General features: G+C 37.2%; 2 protein-coding genes across 26 annotated transcripts in view; one reads left to right on the plus strand and one right to left on the minus strand.

The window, feature by feature from the left end:
* CCDC66 (coiled-coil domain containing 66) overlaps window positions 1–17,529 on the plus strand; it is a 68,391-nt gene extending 50,862 nt beyond the window's left edge. For 10 of the 16 annotated variants that reach the window (XM_058288704.1, XM_058288707.1, XM_058288706.1 and 7 more), the window contains 9 exons: window positions 26–110; window positions 1,152–1,313; window positions 5,018–5,162; window positions 5,653–5,793; window positions 10,613–11,094; window positions 12,201–12,241; window positions 13,045–13,295; window positions 14,065–14,192; window positions 15,604–17,529. In XM_058288704.1, coding sequence (XP_058144687.1) covers window positions 26–110; window positions 1,152–1,313; window positions 5,018–5,162; window positions 5,653–5,793; window positions 10,613–11,094; window positions 12,201–12,241; window positions 13,045–13,295; window positions 14,065–14,192; window positions 15,604–15,690 — 1,522 coding nt within the window. In that variant the 3' untranslated portion in view covers window positions 15,691–17,529. The remainder of the gene's footprint in view (window positions 1–25; window positions 111–1,151; window positions 1,314–5,017; window positions 5,163–5,652; window positions 5,794–10,612; window positions 11,095–12,200; window positions 12,242–13,044; window positions 13,296–14,064; window positions 14,193–15,603) is intronic. The other 6 variants (XM_058288713.1, XM_071212109.1, XM_071212110.1 and 3 more) reach the window with 3 other exon arrangements.
* The window catches only part of TASOR (transcription activation suppressor), a 57,799-nt gene continuing 53,519 nt past the window's right edge, over window positions 16,974–21,253 (minus strand). For 6 of the 10 annotated variants that reach the window (XM_004448240.5, XM_058288700.2, XM_004448241.5 and 3 more), the window contains 5 exons: window positions 20,926–21,085; window positions 20,352–20,460; window positions 18,936–19,114; window positions 18,576–18,740; window positions 16,974–17,699 (listed from right to left, as the gene is read on the minus strand). In XM_004448240.5, the coding sequence (XP_004448297.1) occupies window positions 17,173–17,699; window positions 18,576–18,740; window positions 18,936–19,114; window positions 20,352–20,460; window positions 20,926–21,085 (1,140 nt within the window). In that variant the 3' untranslated portion in view covers window positions 16,974–17,172. Of the gene's footprint in view, window positions 17,977–18,575; window positions 18,741–18,935; window positions 19,115–20,351; window positions 20,461–20,925; window positions 21,086–21,253 lie in introns of all 10 variants that reach the window. The other 4 variants (XM_004448243.4, XM_058288702.2, XM_058288701.2 and 1 more) reach the window with 1 other exon arrangement.

Raw genomic sequence — 21,253 nt, forward strand, 5'->3', positions numbered from 1 at the left:
ATTGCCAATGTATTTCTTTTGCCAGCTTTCTCCGTTCTATGACTGCTCTCTTGGACCCAGCTCAAATTGAGGAACGAGACAGACGGCGACAAAAACAATTAGAACATCAGGTATTGCAATGTAAAACATTTTTCTTTGACTTAATAAGTAATATGCATGGCAAACAGGTAACTAAGTGGATGGAAATTTAAATTGCAGTACAAACTTTTAGCATAGGTCCTATCAAATCGTGATGAATATACTTCCTATCCTAATGGGCATTATGATATTAGAATTATACTTGTGCTTAGAACCAGACTGTATCACACACTATAGCCACCTGCTTTCCCATAGACCAGGTGTATATATATATAGTGCATATAAATATAGATTTTTTTAAAAAAAGCAATTTATTATCTCCTGAATTCTGTTCAGGATGAAAATTAGTTCTTTGAAGGTGAAATATTCAGTGTATTGAGGTAGAATTATGATTAAGAAATCTAGCAGATAACCTAAGAAAGAAGGCTATGATGAAAATGTTCTCCCAATTTTAGTCTAATACTAAAGGGACTTAAATGTCTGAATAATTCTTCAAAACTTTTGATACATGAAGAATTTGGCTTAATTAATAAGGTTACTCTTGGGAGTGGATGTGGCTAAAGCAGTTAAGTACCTGCTTCCCACATGGGAAGTCCCAGGTTCAGTCCCCAGTTTCTCCTAAAAACAAAACAAACAATAAGCAAACAAATGGAAAAACCATCTTAGGGGAGCTCATGTGACTCAGTGGTTGAGTGCTGGGTTCCCACAATCAAGGTTCAAGGTTCAATCCCCGGCACTGGTACCTTAAAAAAAATAATGTTAACAGTTAATCAGTTCAATGAGCAGATATCTATAGAACATCTGATACTTCCCAGGTATTATGCTAACCATCAAGATGATTTCTTCAGTTGTTTTTCTGTGATTTCTTCTAACAGTTTTCCTGGGATTGAAGAAAAAGCGTGGAGAACTTAGTTGGATAATTGTGAGATGGGCAAAATACATGGGACATTTCAGACTTTAACTTTACTCGTATATATAATACTTCTTATATAGTGAGAAATTTAATTTTGAGTCTCCAAACAAATGCTTCATGGATATTTGTGACAATGATTTATGTGATTACTTATCACTAGAAAGCCATCACTGCACAGGTAGAAGAGAAGCGCAGGAAGAAGCAGCTAGAAAAAGAGCAAAGAAAGAAGGAAGAAGAAGAAGAAGAGTGTCGCTTAGCACGGGAACGAGAAGAGATGCAGAAACAGTATGAGGAAGACATACTTAGACAAAAACAGAAGGAAGTAGGTATTTAAATTCTAACTTAACATTTTAGATAAAAATGAATGTAGTGTATCATCTTTGCCTTTGTTTTTTTGTTTGTTTGTTTAAAGATTTTATTTACTTCTCTCCCCAACCCCCCTGTTGTCTGCTCTCTGTGTCCATTCACTGTGTGTTCTTCTGTGACTGCTTCCATCCTTATCAGTGGCACTGGGAATCTGTGTTTCTTTTTGTTATGTCATCTTGCTGTGTCAGCTCTCCGTGTGTGCGGTGCCATTCTTGAACAGGCTGCACTTTCTTTTATGCTGGGCCTCTCTCCTTATGGGGCACACTCCTTCCATGTGGGGCTCCCCTACGTGGGGGACACCCCTGCGTGGCACGGCACTCCTTGCACACATCAGCACTGCGCATGGGCCAGCTCACCACATGGGTCAGGGAGACCTGGGGTTTAAACCGCAGACCTCCCATGTGGTAGGCAGATGCCCTATCCATTGGGCCAGGTCCGCTTCCCTGCCTTGGTTTTTAAAGTAAAAATAACCAAAAGTTGAATATTTGCATTTATTTTGAAATTATGAAGCCATATGTGCTAACATTAAAGGCTTTACATTATGAAAGTTAGGAAAATAAGGGAGAAGATTGAGAAGGTTTTATTTCATATGATTTATTTTTATTTTTTTAAGATTTATTTTTTATTTATTCCTCCCCGCCCCTCCCCCAGTTGTCTACTCTCTGTATCCATTTGCTGCGTGTTCTTTTGTGTCTGCTTGTATTCTTGTCAGTGGCACCGAGAATCTGTGTCTCTTTTTGTTGCGTCATCTTGCTTCATCAGCTCTCCGTGTGTGTGGCCCCCATCTTGGCCAGGCTGCACTCTTTTCGCACAGGGCAGCTCTCCTTACAGGGCCCACTCTTTGCACATGGGGCTCCTCTACCTGGGGGACACCCCTGTTATGACAGGGCACTCCTTGCGCACAGTGCTTATGCACGTGGGCTAGTTTCACCACACAGGTCAGGCGGCCCTGGGTTTGAACCTTGCACCTCCCATGTGGTAGGTGGATGCTCTATCCATTGAGCCAAATCTGCTTCCCTCACGTGATTTATTGACAAATGCTATATAATGCCTGGGCTTTTTTCCTGTTGAGGAGGAGGTCAGATGAATAGCAAAGCACGAAACAAAAGTTATCCATGTGCTTGACTTTGAAATGAATGTTTTCTCTGCAAAAATTATTATTTTAATAATTATTTTAGATATGTTAAGAAGAATGATAGGCTTTTCTTTCCATATCCATTTGTGAACAGGAGCATATATTTGTAGAGTCGCTGGCTAGGATTGATGATAACAGCTTGTAGCTGTGTTAGAGGTTTTCTGTGTGCTAACCAATGGCTTTTATAAGAGTAGGTGTCTGACTGGCTTAGGAGTGGTACAGACAGGAAAGGTTTGGTATTATTAAGTGCCATGTTTAGGCTGACTTAACAAAAAGCAAATTTTGCAGTGATGTTCAATTGCTGAAGAATTGTTAGGTTTAAAGAGTAAAGCTCATGAGAACCCGGGTTTTCTGTCTTTTTCCTGTCTGCAACCTTGTTCCAAAATTGGCTGTTAAAGGGTACACATGGTGTGAGCTCCTTTTATCATTGTGTTGAATAGGCTAAGCCATCTACCCCTGTGAGATAACTATGTATATGAGACTATTAATAAAGCATTATTTGCTTGAACTGCGAAAAATGACCATACACCTTGATTTACCTTTTTTTTCCCATTTACCTTTTAACACCTATTTTTAGAAAATCTGTCTTAATAAAATTATGATGGAATTGGCCCTTGCTTTTGGAAATGTTGAAACTTTTATTAATATAAACTTGAAGTGTATAAAGAGTTCTTATTAGTGGTCTCTAATGTATCTGTAGAAAGAAATATTAGATTGTAACCTTCAAAATGACAAGAACTTTGCTGTTTACTGCTATCCCTGCAGTGTTCAGAACAGTGCCTGGCCCTTAGTAGAAGCTTAGAGAATGTTTTAAATGTTTATTGAGAGAGAATAGTCAAGTTTTTACATGTTTGATAATTCTGTTGGGTTGGTGCAAAAGTAATTATGATTTTGCATTGTTGAAATTGCATTGGCATACAGTCTTAAATAAATGTGGTTATGTTATACATTATTTTAATGTGCTTTTCTCACTTTATGGGTTTTTGCTATTGACTTATTACTTGCTGTATATTTTATATTTATTTTAGACTTGAAACGATGTTAGACAAAAAGCAAATTCGAACAGTTTTCTTATTTGAGTTCAAAATGGGTTATAAAGCAGCAGAGACAACTCTGAACATCAACAATGAATTTGGCCCGGGAACTGCTAACGAATATACAGTGCTTTGGTGGTTCAAGAAGTTTTATAAAGGAGATGAGAGCCTTAAAGATCAGGAACATATGGCCAGCCATTGGATGTTGAGAATGACCAAATGAGAGCAATCATCGAAGCTGATGCTCTTAAACTACATAAGAACTTGCCAAAGAACTCAGTGTTGACTATTCTACGGTCGTCTAGCATTTGAAGCAAATTGGAAATGTAAAAAAGCTCGATAAGTGGGTATCTCATGAGCTGACTGAAAATTTAAAAATCATCATTTTGAAATGATGTCTTCTCTTACTCTGCGCAACAATGAACCATTTCGTGATCGGATTGTGACATGTGACGGAAAGTGGATTTTATATGACAACCAGCGACAACCAGCTTGGTGGTTGGACTGAGAAGAAGCTCCAAAGGACTTTCCAAAGCCCAACTTGCACCAAAAAAAGGTAAAAGGTCATGGTCACTGTTTGGTAGTCTGCTGCCAGTCTGATCTACTACAGCTTTCTGAATCCTGGCGAAACCATTACGTCTGAGAAGTATGCTCAGCAAATCAATGAGATGCACCGAAAATTGCAATGCCTGTAGCCGCCATTGGTCAACAGAAAAGCCCAGTTCTTCTCCACGACCATGCCTGACCACATGTTACACAACCAACACTTCAAAAGTTGAACAATTGGTTGGGGGAACGGACTTGGCCCGGTGGTTGGGGCATCCGTCTGCCACATGGGAGGTCCGCGGTTCAAACCCCAGGCCTCCTTGACGCGTGTGGAGCTGGCCCATGCACAGTGCCGATGCGCGCGGGGAGTGCCGTGCCACGCGGGGGTGTCCCCCGCGTGGGGGAGCCCCACGCGCAGGGAGTGTGCCCCATAAGGAGAGCCGCCCAGCGCAAAATAAAGTACACCTGCCCAGGAATGGCGCTGCCCACGCTTCCTGTGCTGCTGACGACAACAGAAGCCGACAGGGAAACAAGGCGCAGCGAATGGACAGAGAGAGCAGACAACTGGGGGAAGGGGGAATTAAATAAATAAATAAATCTTTAAAAAAAAAAAAGTTTAACAATTGGGCTATGAAGTTTTGCCTCATCTGCCATATTCACTTGACCTCTTGCCAACCGACTACCACTTCAAACACTTCGACAGCCAGCGGGATTCAGAAAATGCTTTCTAAGAGTTCTTCGAATCCCAAAGCACAGATTTTTATGCTACAGGAATTGAAACTTATTTACTGTTGGCAAAAATGTGTTGATTGTAATGGTTCCTATTTTGATTAATAAAGATGTGTTTGCGCGTAGTTATAATGATTTAAAATTCACGGTCTGAAACCGCAATTTCTTTTGTACCAAACTACACTTAATCGCTTTGTACACTTCTACTGTTGATAGGAAATCATGACTCTCAAGACAAATGAGTTGTTCCAAACGATGCAGAGAGCTCAGGAGCTAGCACAGAGACTGAAACAAGAACAGAGAATCAGAGAATTGACTCAAAAGGGACATGATACTTCTAGATTGATTAAAAATCTTGGTGGTAAGTACTTAACCAGAATTTATAATATTTTGAGAATAATACTAAATAATTGCCTGTTTTTAATGCCTTTAACATGCTAAATATTTTAAAAGGAATTCCAGATCTTTTATTGATATAACTTTATAAATAGGAATGCTTATTGTACTTGGGAATTTGTATTAAATATATAGCTAAAGTTATACTTTTGATATCTTTTCACATTTTTTTAATGTGTTGCTTACTATAATCCTGTGCTTTCAATAAATTGTATACTATTGTACCCATTTTTTTTATAACAAAAAATATTATGTGATCACCCTAAATTCAATAAGGGATAGGAATGCAGATAGCTTTAAGAAATTTTAGGCTAGCCCTTCTAAATTTTTATTGCAGTATTCAAGCTGATTGGTTAAACTAAAAGCCTTGCTGAGTGTTTAGTTGCTGCTACACATAATTTCCATTAGTACTTCTGAACTGCCATTTTATCAGGTAATTTATTTCTCATTGCCAGTTGATATAATACAAATGGAATATAATGCACCAACTAACAACATTTCAAATTCAGTACATGACTCTGATGAGATCAGTGGTAAGCTGAATACATGTATCAGTTCTACGACCTCTCCCAAGAAGGATGCTGGTGTGCAAACAGGTATTTGTTTAGAAATTATGATTTGATGTGAAATTAAAGTCATAATGTTAAAACTTAAAATTACCTTCAAGTTTAAAAATTAAAGGAATTTGAGGTTTTCAGTGAGTGAATTAGAAATTAAAGGGTTTTCTTGGTTTTTAAATTTTAAATTTTCTAATAACTTTATTTGTGATGTAATTCACGTACTATAAAAATCATCCTTTTAAAGTGTACAGTTCAGTGCTATATTCACAGAGTTGTGCAACCATCACAACAATCAATTTTAGAACATTTTCACCTCCTCAAAAAGTAACCTTGTGCCTATTAAACAGTCACTCTCCATTCCCACCACCCTTTCAGTCCTTGGCAACCACTAATCTACTTTCTGTCTCTATGGAGTTGCCTGTTTGGACATTTCATATAATTGGAGGTTCATCCATGTTGTATCATGTATCAGTATTTCTTCCTCCTTCCCTTTCACCCCCCCTTTTTTTCTGCCATTTTCATTCCTATCTATGACTGAATTATATCTCTTTACATATACCTAAACCACATTTTGCTCATCCATTCATCAGATGATGGACCTTTGGGCTATTACCACTTTTTGGCTATTTTGAATGAAGTTTTGAACATTTATGTATAAGTGTTTGAAAACCTATTTTCAAATTCTCTTGGGTATATAGTTAGGAGTAGAATTGCTAGGTCATAGGGTAATTCTGTATTTAGCATTTTGAGGAACTGCCAAATTTTTCCAAATCGTCTATATAATTTTATATTTAATATCAGCAGTATATGAGTGCTACCACTTTCTCTAATCCTTCCCAACACTTCAGGTTTCCATGCTTATTATGAATATTTCCCAGCCCTTCATCTCGCTGTCTGGGAAATCTTTTTATTAAAGTTTTAAAAATGAACTTTCAGGAAATTTTTTTTGTCGTTTGACTTTTTAAATTTATCTGTGTAATGTTTGAGAAATAGAACACCATTTACCTCTGACAAAAACGTCTTTAAGTATACTTGCCAATTAACCTAAAATAATTTGCATATTATATTCATTTTGTGATAGAAAATATTCTTCTTCCATGTATACATCAGATCTTAGGGAATTGACAGGTATTTCCAAGGTTTACTTTGGGTTAACCACTGAGAATGCTTAATCATTTTCCATAAAGTGTTAAAAACAGAGCCTACGTTCCCAGATGTCAGTTCAAAAAAAGTCAACTCAATACAAAAAGGATCTCAACTCTCAACCAAACTTAAATACTAAGCTCATTATTTCAAAAGAAAAACATCCTTGCTCCATATGCAGACAAAGCAGTAAAGAAGGAGACAGAAGGAATAGGAGAAACAGGTGAAAGAGGTAGTCAGCCCTTTTCCTACTACGCATCCACCTCTCCCTTTCACCCATTCACCACCTTCCTTAGGGTAGGATTTTGTGACTTGCATACTGTCTTTGAGCTTTAACCATAAAGGAACTAGTGATTTTCACTTAAAAGGCCTCAGTTTATAAACTTTTTCTGTCTTTTGACTTTTTAAACTAGGTGGCAGTATATCCTCCTCTTAGTACTTGTGGTCTTTGGAAATCCTGGGGTAACTTAAAGAAACAAAAACCTATTTTTCTGGCCATGTTAGCATATAATATTGTCCTAGGGATTCCAAAGAGCCACTCAGAAGTTGGGAACTGGAAAGCCTCAAGCCCACAGTATCTTAAGGAAATTTTTCCCTTAACCCAACACTATTTTGTTCCCATTTTAGAATCTATGTTAGTACAACACTACTACTCCTAAGCATGGAAGACTCTGGTTCAATCCTTCCCTGATGTCCAGATAAATATGAAAATTTTAAATCCTCTGCAGCAATTGAGGAAAAGTGAAACTAAGTCTTAAGACTTAGTTACATATATATCACTGGAAGGCTCTAAATAAGGAAACTTGAAGAGTCAGAATCTCAAAATAGGACCATTCAACATGACTTATTTAAAAAGGGACTATTTCTAAAGGAGTGAGTATAAAAGAATGAAAAAGAGTGCATTGACTCTGATGCTAGTAGCAATGAGTTATTACTGCTGGTACATAGAAGATGAGTTGTATAGAGGTCACCTTGAGGGCAGCAGTGGCCTTGGTTAAGGGATACAGTCAGTATTAGGTCTATTCAGAGAAAGAGCCAGTATAATAAATATCCTGACCTCTGTCTCTTCCCTCCCTTTAATCTGCCGAGGAATCCTCTTAACAGAACCAGAAACCAGAGATCCCAAGAATCCATTCATTTGGCCTGTAAAGATCAGTCTGCCAGAGCACAGAGCAGGGTAGAGAAGGATGCAAAGTGGGTCTGTAGTTGGAAAAAAAAGTCCAATACCATAAGGTTGCAAATAAGGCAATATTAGGAATTTGTCCATGTATTAGCCAAAGGGGTGCTGATGCAAAATACCAGAAATTGGTTTTTATAAAGGGTATTTATTTGGGGTAGGAGCTTACAGATACCAGGCCATAAAGCATAAGTTAACTTCCCTCACCAGAGTCTGTCTGGAGCAAGATGGCTGCCGATGTCTGCTAGGATTCAGGCTTCCTGGGTTCCTGCGTTCCTAGGGATTGCTTTTCTCTGGGTTCAGGTTTCCTTTCTTCCTGGGACTGGCTTCTCTCACCATTGTGAGCTTACTTCCTGGGGCTCCAGCTTAAGTCTTCAGCATCAAACTTCAACCTCAAAACTCCAACATCAGAAGTCCTCAACTCTGTTCTTTGCCATACCTTTTATCTGTGTGTTCCCACCCTCCAAGGGGTGGGGACTCAACAACCTAATCGTAACTCAATCATGCCCAGGTACAGATCAGATTGCAAATATAATCTAATATTTCTTTTTGGAATTCATCAATAATATTAAACTGCTACAGTCCACAAGCAGCACTAACCTAGAATAACACACCTGATATAGTTTATTTGTAAGTGTCTAAGATATGTTGGGAGAGCAATACTGAAATGTTTTTTTTTTTTTTTAATATGCTACCCAGATCTCCTTTTTCATTATCCCATGATGCATTTAGAAAGCCTTAGTAGTATTGTTGCTCAACTTGTTACATAGTTTTAATAGCTGAGTACATCACTGGGCCTTACATAATTTTCAGATGTCTTTTTTGAATGAACTTTTCCTGCTTTTACAATGGAAAAAAGTAAAGATTATATATGATTCATGGATGGTCTGTAGGCAAACTCTGATTCTTAGCTTAATGGTATATAAAATAAGGACTTAAAATTACATGAAATGCAACATGGCATTACATTGGTTAGCAGCATGTCCCTGAAAATCTGGCTTTGCATTGGGGTTGGGTTACTTTGAGACACCTTTCCATGACCTCTGGGGTGAAAACATAGACCTGGCAGCAGACTTGGCCCAGTGGTTAGGGCGTCTGTCTATCACGTGGGAGGTCTGCAGTTCAAACCCCGGGCCTCCATGACCTGTGTGGAGCTGGCCCATGCACAGCGCTGATGCGTGCAAGGAGTGCCCTGCCACACAGGGGTGTCCCCTGTGTAGGGGAGCCCCACGCACAAGGAGTGCACCCTATAAGGAGAGCTGCCCAGTGCGAAAGGAAGTGCAGCCTGCCCAGGAATGGTGCCGCACACACGGAGAGCTGACACAAGATGATGCAGCAAAAAGAAACACAGATTCCCATGCCACTGACAACAACAGAAGCGGACAAAGATGCAGCAAATAAACACAGAGAACAGACAACTGGGGTGGGGGGAAAAGGGGAGAGAAATAAATCTTTTAAAAAAACAAAACATAGACCTGACGAATATTTTCAGGGTCTTTTAATATTTATTATTTCCTGTTAATTTCAAACCAAAAAAACACTTCACGTCTTTATTTATTTTTTTAATTATTTCTCCCCTTCCCTCCATTGTCTGTTCTATTTGCTGCTCTGTGACCATTCACTGTGTGTTCTTCTGTGTCTGCTTGTATTCTCATTCGGCAGCTCTGGGAACTGATCCTGGGACCTTCTGGAATGTGAGAGAGGTGATCATTCTCTAGTGCCACCTCAGCTCCCTGGTCTGCTCCATCTCTTATAATCTTTCCTCTGTGTCTCTTTTTGTTGTGTCATCTCGCTGTGCCGGCTCTCCATGTGGCCCAGCACTCCCTATGTGGGGCAGCACTCCGCTCAGGCCAGAACTCCTCATGGGTCAACTCGCCGCACAGGCCAACTTACCTTCCCCAGGAGGCCCTGGGTATCAAACCTTAGACCTCCTATATGGTAGATGGGAGCCCAGTTGCTTGAGTCACATCCGTTTCCCTCACAGGTCTTTTAAAAGAGCTCTAAATTAAATGGCTTTTTATGAAAAAAATTGTTTAGCTACCCTTCATAGGAAAATATATTTAAACTTTCTCAGAAATATACTTTCAGTATACAGGATGACATTATATATGGCTTTTGTATATTCTAAGTGAAAGCCTGAACAATCCTGTGTAAACTTTTGCTTAAAGGTATCTATTATATGATGCTAAGAGTGCATCATCTGAAAAATGATGGAAGCACAACTTTGTGAATGTAATTAATAACAATTATATATTTGAATGTAGTTAAGAGGGAAAATTTTAGGTTATATATGCTGCTAGAATGAAAACATTTTAAAAACCATAGGAGTGTACAATACAGTATGAATTATGGACTAGTTAATTATCCAGTTATAATATTTTTTTATCGGTTATAACAAAGCTACCACACTATTGCAAGGTATTAATAATCTGGGGGTTATATGGGAACTCTGTATTTTCTGTATGATTTGTCTGTAAACCTACTTCTTTAATTTATATATATATAAAATGAATCATCTAAAAAAATTTTTTTTAGATAACTTAAATACAGGAATAATCACCAATGAAGAATCACACTATGCATCACTAAAAGAGATGATAGATCATCCATCTCCTGAGATTTCTGCAGAATTTAATGGACAGGTTAAGAAAAACAAGCAACAACTAAATCAAATTAAAGGAGCCAACATAGAGAAAGAAGATAATTGGTATAATGACCACTGTAATCAGTTCACAAGAACAGAGAAACAAACAAAACACATGAAAAAATGTCTTAAAAAACCTGATTGGAATATAAATAAGCCACTCAAAAGGTATATTCCAGCATCAGAAAAGTACCCTAAACAACTTCAGAAGCAGAGAGAAGAAAAAAAATTAAGAAGGCAGATGGAACTGCTTCATTTATTAGAAAGAAATAATCCTGGACACTTCTCTCAAAATAGAGGCACTTCACCACAAGTAGTTCACTCATCTAATCAAGAAACTGAATCAAGGTGCACTTGGCATCTGGTCAAAAAGGTAAAGCTCTTCTGTCTTAAAAATATACTTTCAAGCATGTATAGGCTTTTCTAGATTCAAAACAGTTCTCCACATGCATGTTTTGACAAGGCTATTATGTTCCTAAACTAGAATCCCAGAACTTTGCTTTAGTACACACACCATGGGTTGGCAAACTGGCTCCTGAGCCAAATCCATTCTTTTTTTTTTTTTTTTTTTTTTAAAGATTTATTTATTTATTTAATTCCCCCCCCTCCCCTGGTTGTCTGTTCTTGGTGTCTGTTTGCTGCGTCTTGTTTCTTTGTCCGCTTCTGTTGTCGTCAGCGGCACGGGAAGTGTGGGCGGCGCCATTCCTGGGCAGGCTGCTCTTTGTTTTCATGCTGGGTGGCTTTCCTCACGGGCGCACTCCTTGCGCGTGGGTCTCCCCCACGCGGGGGGACACCCTTGCGTGGCACGGCACTCCTTGCGCGCATCAGCACTGCGCATGGCCAGCTCCACACGGGTCAAGGAGGCCCGGGGTTTGAACCGCGGACCTCGCATATGGTAGACGGACGCCCTAACCACTGGGCCAAAGTCCGTTTCCCCCAAATCCATTCTTGCTGCTTGTTGTAAATTAAGATTTATCAGAAAACAGCCATGTCCATCCTTTTGTGTATTTTCTATGGCTGGTTTTATGCTACAACAGTAGCTGAGTAGTTGCAACAGTGCCCATTTGGCCTACAAAGCCAAAAATGACTTACCGTCCAGTCTTTGTAATTACAGAGAAAATTTGCACTTAAACCTGCTATTGATGTGTGCTATTTTTATTCAGATATCCATTCAGAACTCTTTGTTTATAAACTCTGTATAGACAAGGGGCAGTGTACAAGATCAGGGATTATTGGATTGGTCTGGCTCTGAAAAAATACTAAAATTCTCTGTTCCATGACCCAATCAGTATTTTATTCATATAGTATCTTCAGATTATTTTAAAAAGTAACCTTTGCTAGTTATGGTGCATTTAAGCATATCACCCTCATTTACTAGGATAAAATATGTGTAAAAATACATATAACACCTAAAAATCTGTGGGACATAAGAAAATTCCATAATCCTTTTCTGCATTTATTTCTTTATCCGTCTTTTAGGAAGAAGAGTCTTCAAAAGTTAATTCTTTCATCAAGGAAAGGTATGTTGTAGATCAAGTAGCAGCTACTTAATGTTTTTGTGTGGGACAAAATAAATGACAATATCTGAAAAATCGAGGCAAGATCAGGCATATATGTATATGAAGACAGCAAATAGTAGGAAAGGGTATGAGTTCCAGGGGTAAAAGTTTGAAGTTTACGGGAAAGGGTGGCATTTTAGCTGGAGCTCAGAGGCCCAAGTAGGACTGGACCTAGCCTTCTTAGGCAGGAGTAGGAGTGACATTTCCCATTTCTCCAGACATAGCAGTTTTTAATTTTTTCAGGGATATAAACAGTGATTGCTGTTAGGGACAGTGAGAAACTCAATTAGTGGGATATTTAATACACATGACTAGCGGTTAGAACTTTTATTCTGTGCTTTCATGCATGAACAAGCTTGAACCAGGTAGTTCAGCTTGTCTCAGAATGGGGTTCTAATAGTTAAGTTTAGTTCAGATGTTGAGTACATTGTTTCATGGTGAATTATTCAGGGAGAAACATTTAGACTCAAATTTACTTCGCCAATTTTGCTGTGCCCAAATTCTGCCCATCCCCCCCCCACCCTGTACTAGAGTACAGTATGTCCTCAATTAATGTAGTAAAAATCGAAGTTACTTAGCCCTGTTCTAGTGCCCTGCTTTATGAAGAGGTACCATAGAACTAGGCTTTTATGTGTACTTTAGTGTTACAGTTGCATTTAGACTAAATTGAAATGTGATTTAAAAGTTGAGGTTCTTAATGTAAACTGCATGATTTTGTATTAAAACTTTTCTTTGCTTAATTTTACTTTATTTTTAAAAAATAGGTCTCAGTCACCACAAATTCCAGCAGTGAAAAACAGAACCCAACAAACTCAGACTAATACATCATATTTTCCATTAAAAAACATTAGTTGTGAAAGAGAGAATCTGATCTCAGGAGGTAGTCATACAGAATTATCACCTGGGATTTCTGAGCCATCCCCTTTTATTCCCTATGTCCGAACCAATGAGATCTATTACCTTGATCCAGAAGCACCATTGTCAACCCAGAACCCTGGATATAAAAATTCACTTGGTAAGTAAATATAAGTATTTATATTATGGAAACTGAAAATCTGTAAGGGGAAAAAAAAAAAAACCTTCCAAACCTTAATTCTATTGCCCCTGGAAAGCGTCTTACAGTTTGCCCCAGGGGAGGTAGAAGAATTTTTTCTCTTGGAGTCTATTTCAGAAGTTTGTATTTCTTACTGAAATTTTGCTTCCTGCTTTCCTAGAATACAAACTTATTTTAAATAAATATACACTTAATATGTCCTTTCAGGGCTTTGGTGGCAGAGTCCCCAGCGATGAAACCTTTGGTTCCTTCCACCTCAAAGATGAGTCCCAGGCACCATCTGATAGTAAAATCTATTCAAGCTGCAGTCTTACAATAGTAACAGCAAGGGCATGTTATTGTTTTGGGCACCTTCATCAGGAAGTCAGGCTGACGAATAGCAGTCAGAGTTTTGGGGATTCTCTCCCGGCTCATACCTGTATTCAGGCCAGGGCAGTTAACAGGTGTTTCTTTCACAAAGGAAGTTTAAGCTAATTTAAGGTAAAGGTAAGCCTTATTTTAAGGTTTCTGAAAGTTACATCTGTGTTTAAGTGACTTTATTAATCCCCTGCTTAGGGTTGCATCATACTCCCGAGTGATACACTGTCAACCTCGTGAGACATTTCATTAGGTTTTCTGGCCATTAATTTCATAGCCATAATGTGTCCTTAGAACATATGACATGCATGCAGCATAGGGTTTTGCCATATTAGAAATGTATTTGATTTTGTCAATTTTCATCTGGCTTCAGATTGTGACCAAGAACAGCAGCAGCTGTGTGACTCTGATCATTTCAGGGATCCACTTCTTAATCCTAAATTGGTGAAAAACAGGGATCGACAACAAGCAATTCTTAAGGGACTTTCAGAACTGAGACAGGTATGATGAGCCTTTTGACCAGGTATGGAATATGAATGTTCTCTATACATCAAAGCCCCGCTACCCCCATGTGTTTGCAGTGTGTAGTATGTGATTTATGTGACTTTGCTGCAACCCAGTGTAAAACTGGAATTCAATTCATTCCTTTGATTCTGCTTCTATAGTCTTTGACAGTCTTGACAGAGTTCTTTCTACTGTGAAATCATGAGACGATTCAAATATTAAGATAATTTTATTGAATAAAAATGCATACATATGAACAAAAAAACATCATCAGTAAGGCTCTTAACATACCAAAGGCAAAAAAAATACAGAATTATGTAAATTCTTAGCAGTGTGGCCCTGGCTTTTTTAAATGAATGTGTTGGCAGTGTTCAGGGCCTTGACCCAAGTCCCAAAGAATATAATTAGGTGTGAAATTACATATGACCTTACTCAGTAGACTAGCTCCCTCATTTTCTCCCAGACCAATTATTGTGACTGACTTCACAATTCTTCTTACCAGCTTTAACCTAACCCTAAGGTTAAAAAAAAAAAAAAAGGCTTATAAAATTGGTTTGCAGGTGGTTTTGATCCACTATTTTTTTATTTTTTTATTTTTTTTGTATTTGGGAAAAAAGCTGTGCCAGTTTAAGGGTGCCCTTTTCCATGTCTGGTTATTACCAACCTCCCTTGCATTTAAAAATCTTGCGTTATAAAATGTTGGTTCTGTTATTTTTTACTCATCCTTTTTTTCTATAGAGCTAGAAAATCACCCCCATTTTGGCCCAGTTACTCTTATTAGAAAGCATCCTTTAGTTTTTGTTTTTTTAGGAGGTATGAGGGATCAAATCCTGGACCTCGTACATGGGAAGCAAGCGCTCAACCACTTGAGCTACAGCTGCTCCCCCATCCTTTAGTTTTTTAAATAATTCAAGGAGCTCGGTCACTCAGTGAGGTTTTACTTCCAGGCTAGTAGAGAGAAAAGTTCTGAGGTCAAGAGGAAAGAATATGATATACACGTTTACCCGTCAATGTAGTACCTACATCTTAATTCATTAGGGCCTTGTGTTAGGACTCAGGTTAGTGCAGTGAAGAAAACATCACATCCCACCACCACTTAGGAGCATTTGGGAGGGGAGGAAGGCATTTCATTTTTAGCCCCATCGTTAACGGGGATTTGGTTTTGAAAAAAGATATCCAATTTATTAGTTTTTATGCTAAAAATCTTAGAAATACGTATGGCTACACTGTACCCAAGTAACCAAGTTTATTACTGAAATTAATTTTTTGATAAAGCTTAAGCTATGGGCCAAGTCATGTAATTCTATATGAACTTAATACATAGTTTTTTCAAAGTAAATATAAACAAGACAGGCAATGAATTTGCAAGTCTACTGCACACCTTACTAACATATTAATGTGATTTCAGGGCCTTCTCCAGAAGCAAAAGGAGTTGGAAACTAATCTCATGCCTTTAGCTGCAAATCAAGAAGAGAATTTTAGTTCTTCACTTTAAATGTAGAAAACCAAATTCTTCACATTTGATTTGTATCTTCTAAATTATAAAATGTGCTCATTACTTAATCGTATTTTTCAAAGTTTAGATTTTTTTAAAAAATGCTCATTAAAAACTTGTACATTGTGTAGTAAAATGCTGCATATCTTTATATATCTATATAATAAAACAGACACTTCTGTAAAAGTTTAGTAGTAAAGAAAACCATTTTTCTGCTCCATCACTATCTGAGTGAACATGTTCTACTTACCGTGATATAGACTGGAGTTTCTGGCCTGTTCACAAATAACGTCCTTCCACACTTTTTATATAGGTTTATTGAAATATCACTCGTGTATCTTGCGCTATCAACAAAATTAAAAAAGAATGGAACTCCTTCCCGCCCCAAGTCCTTCAGAGGTGCCAAAAGTCTCTCTGACATATCCAGGCTCTAACTTTTATCAGAACAACCTAAATTGGATTTAGATTTATGGGAAGTTTTTTTTCCAAGACCTGCTTTTATGATTTTTGTCATAGAAACTGCAATTTTAGTTAGCATTAGTAATAGTTGTTAGCAACAGAGGAGTGTGAAACCTATCTTCACATATACTTTGTAAATTTAAAAAGCACTTAAGTGCTTAATAAAATGGTATACCAGTTAATATCACCTCAAAAATAGACTTTTTTTTTTTAAGACAACCAATTTAAAAATCTATAGCTAGGGTTGTTTCAAATGGCTCACAGTGCCCTTAGTAAACAGCGGCCTATCTTTTTTATAATCAAATAAAAAGTTGAATTTTTTTAGCAATAGGAGATTTTTCTTTTTCTTGACATACTGGGGACTGAACCCGGGACTTCATACATGGGAAGCAGGCACGCCCAAACCACTGAGCTACACCTGCTACCCCGGGAGATTTTTACATGACTAAGCCTAAAGGTAAAATAATGCTGCTTGGTATTAGGTCCTTTGTACATAATTTATTATCTAAATGAAACTGCATTACTAGATAATCTTGAGATATTGAGCCAAAATATCCTGTATTACACTGCTGGCTTATACCTGTGTAAAAACACTATACAAAAGCTTAAAATAAATACAATAGTTGATCATTAATTTCAGCAAAAGTAGACTGTATCATCAGACATTACATTAGCTGAAGAAAAGCAAAGCCATTGCTGTTTACCACCCTTTCTGTAAATAATCTGTTATACATATTAAACCTGCTTCAATTTGAAGCCCAACTATAGGTGACATAACAAGTGTAAAACTTAAAAGTGCCAACATGAGATAATTCAAGTACAAATATGTTAAAAATACATATATATTTATTTCAATTTTCAGATGCTTGAACTGTTACAGGCCATCATGATTTAAATAAGAAAAAAGAACATTTGAGAAAGGACAAGAAACCTTTTTAGAGAATGAAATATAAATTGTTAATTCAATTTTTTTAGAAACAGAAAAAGTCCACAACAACCTATTTTTTAAAAAAGTGACTATAATTATTTCTCTTTATAATATGGCCTGGAAGAATCATCTTTTTCCCAACTTAATGGAGATTTATCTCTATCCAAGCTTTCAGTATAAGCAGATAAGAAGAAATTTTCACTTTCTTGAGACTGAGTTGATGAAAGGGCATATGGTGTCCCCAGAAATGTCTGATGAGTGAGAACATTAAAATGACTGAACTGATGGGACATATTTAATTGACTGTGATAAACCAGAAAGTTGCTGTATGGATCTTGTTCTGCTGAATTGCTGTTCTCTCCTTCAGAACATGCTATATCAAGAGATGCTCTCTCTTCAGTATCAATTTGATAAGTCTTATCTTCTAATAAACTTTTTTGCATGTCAAGAGACGACTGCAACTCTATTTGAATATTCTTTTCATGATCTGTTCCACGTGATCCTTTGGTCTCTTTCGCCAATATTTCTGAATGAAAATTGCTGCATACTTCTATTTGGGAGATTTCATCCCCTGAATCCAGAGACATATCCTCTTCATCCTTTTCATCGCTTTCTAAAAGAGCTACATTTAAAAAACAAAAAGTCCTCCTCTATTGAAATACACAATTTGTTTAAGTTTTAAAATTATACACTACTCACACAATATAATGCGTCAGGGTCTGCAAGTCCACAATCCCTTAAAGCTTGGTCTTCTGCCACAAGTTCACTTAGTCACAACACTCACACTAGGTGTGAATGTCCAGACAATCCGATGCTAAAAGCTTCTGCGAAATGTGTTCACGTTTAATGTTGGGAAATCCCAACTCCCAGCTCCAAAGGGGTTAATGTCAAAACAGCATCTAAAGTTATACGGTAATTCAGTATTTGACAAAACAAATATAAAATAAAATTTTTTGATATCTAGCTTCACTGGATTAGTAAACTGATTAGGTTCTATCGAATGTTCGATCATCTCTGCTTTCCAGCCAAAACAAAAAGTTAAGTACATCTTTTCATTTTACACAGAACCTTGGAACCAAAGCAGAGGCCATTTCACAAAAGACTAAAACTGAATATTATCCCAACTACCTTGTAATTAAATTGTTTTGTACATCTTGGGAGATTTAGGAGTCCAAATGCTAAATCCCCATTACCTAGTTTCCTATGTTTTCCTTAAGATAGGCCCTTGGCTGACAACAGCAGCCAAGAAAGTTTATATAACCTCAAAGAGAAAATGTATAGTCCATTGTCTAAAAGTAACTTTCAACTTGTATTGACTAGAGCATAATAAATTTTACACATGCTAAGTATTAGAATAATAAAAGCCTTGAAACACTTCCCCTGAGGCTATCACTGAGGTGAGTAGTTTCAAAATAGGTATTTCATTATTTAATAATGGAACAAAACTGTTCTCTTTTTCTGTCTGCCTTAATGAAAATGAAAACTACTGAAAAGTTACCTGACTGAGACTCAAGATTCTCATTAGCACCAAGCAGTGGAAGGTTTTCTTCTGTGACTGAGTTATGATACCCCACAAGACTTTTAAAATTTTGCATAAAGTCTTCAGCAGTTGCAACCACTATTCCATTATCTGTGTAACTGGAAAGCATCTTGATATTCTTCTCTAAATAAAAAAAAAGTTTCAAATATAATACATTTGAAAATATACATGGACAAATGATGTAAGCCCCCATCCCTCACAAAATACTTTCCTCTTCAATTTTCAGAATTATAGCTTAACACATCAATAGCCACCCATAGTCCCACAAAATCCCTCCACATTCCTATAATAATAGTAAGAAACTTGAGTGCTCTCTACCTGTTAAAAAGACTATGTGTCGTTGTTGTATGTTCTGAGCTTGAAGTCTGATAAGGCAATCCAATTCTGGAGCATTCCGAGTTTGTGAATCACAGTTGTGGTATGACAGAATTTCAACCAGATGTTTCTTCTGGTAGACATTCAGAAGAGTCAAGAGACTTAGGGCTTTAGCATTCAATCTGTGAAATTAAGCAGTTCAGTATCTGGATCTGCATTTCTAAAATTTTAGCATGAAGGTCTGTGCTTCAGCTTGAAAACCATAATTTCTCGGTTGAGGCAACTAATGGCAACTATACACCTTAGCTTGCTGCCTGATACAGTAGGGGCTTCTTAGAGGCCAGGGGGAGAGTAGGAATTATAACCCACATGAAAGTTCAAGGGCTTTCTCTAGACACAAGGACTGAGAGCCAAGCTACTCGTTTAGGCTAAAATTTCAACCAGTCATTTTACTTATTAATAAATTTAGTTATCTTTGGCTTTATTTAGAATTACAATGAATGACATAAAACAAAAATCTTTCCTTCAGAAAACAGAACCTTATACATGACTCTAAGCTGTTAAAGCACAAGGTAGCTAGCTAGTGGTACAAACTGTCGGCTGTTGTCAGGAAAATGAGGATAGTAACTTTGGGCAAGTTTAACTGTCCTCAGTATTGTTATCTGTCATGTAAAGATGACCTCTCATAATTTGAAGATGAACAAGTTAAAAAAACAAATTGTTACAAAAAGTTAAACATTTTAAAATTACCTCAGCCTAAATTTCCCAAATTCCCATAGAATGTTAACAGGTACTGTAAGAAAATAACATCTTGTCTAATATAGCTTGGAAATTCTGGTTGACACAATGCTAAACTACTACAATTTCCCAGATAACTGACGTCCCAATAGTAGGATCTAGTATCCTAAACTCATCTGAATACGTAATCTTTTGTAGAGTCTTGAGTGACTAGTGCTCCAAGAATCACATTTTGAGAAATAATGATTTCTGGGCATTTTAGAAATTACTTTTTAATATAAATGAATATGCCCTTATCAGGTTGACATTAATTCTTGTCCAAATATGCATGACTTTAATATATTAGCTGCCTAAAGAAGTCCTCCCCAAATTGGAGAGGAGCTGGTGGTCTGGTTGGCACATATAGTTCACTTAAAAACGAAACAAAACAACAAACATGCTCATAATTCCATTTTGGTTATTACTATAACCACAAAGTGGCAAAGATTAAACCAATTTTACCCATACATATAACTAAGAGTTTTGCCAAACTTCTACTTAAATGAGAATATCACTTCTTCCCCAAAAAGGCCAGGATAATTCATTATCAACTTCCCCTTATTGCAGGTTAAGGACATCTGTAAAAACTCAGCAGCACCCATAACACAATGATAAAATCAACAACTATTTTCCACATCTTACCTGCCGAGTTCCTTTAGTTTCTTCTGAAATTTACAGTGGACTTTCCATTGCCATTTTCCTTCTGGAGTACTAAGTTCTTCAAGGAATGTCAAGAAATTTTTAAGGTTCTCTGTTAGAGAGATGAAATTTGTTTTTAAATCAATAATCACTCCACAGCTGATTATGGAAGTATTTGTGCATATTATGTAGAAACACCACCTTTCCCTTGTACTATTTTCCTACTTTCTCTTTTTTCCCCCTCTCTAAGGGAGACAGTGATGATCTACATATCCCCAAAGCTCTAAGAGGGTAATGTCTATACATAAAGTACACACCAGCGACAACAAACCTGGAGTGATCCAAGTGCAGAAGGTGCAGAATGCCTTGTTATATACCAGATTTAAAGGAAATGGTTTGTAAAGGCTAATAAGAGTAGGAAAGAAATTTAAGGTAATAAAAGCTCAAGAAAAGAATGGAAATGCCATTTACCTGTAAAAGCAGAATGGGCAATAAATTAAAAAGTATAGTAAGTCAAAGAAAAAACCTAGAAACAACAATCCAAGTTTACGTGCTCAAACGAATGCAGAAATCTTACCAATTGTGATAACCTCTGGATTTAGAATTGATTCATCAGATACGATAAAACCTCCAGATACAAATAACTCATTGTATGTATGATTTTTAACATCATCCAGACTATCAACACCAGCAAAACTAACACAGGGGAGCTTCTTTAAAGCCACCAAGCCAGGCACCTGTTTAAATAAATACCAAAACAGAAATAAAGATGGATAAGGGAATGAACTGGCAAGTGTGAAGTAACCAACCCCTATTAGTGAGTTGCCTCTGGAAAGCCAAGCACAAAAATAATATTCCAAACATTTATATATCAATATATAAAGTAGCATTTATGTACTGGGCAC

The sequence above is a fragment of the Dasypus novemcinctus genome, chromosome 26 (assembly GCF_030445035.2).
Source record: "Dasypus novemcinctus isolate mDasNov1 chromosome 26, mDasNov1.1.hap2, whole genome shotgun sequence".
NCBI classification, from domain to species: Eukaryota; Metazoa; Chordata; class Mammalia; order Cingulata; family Dasypodidae; genus Dasypus; species Dasypus novemcinctus.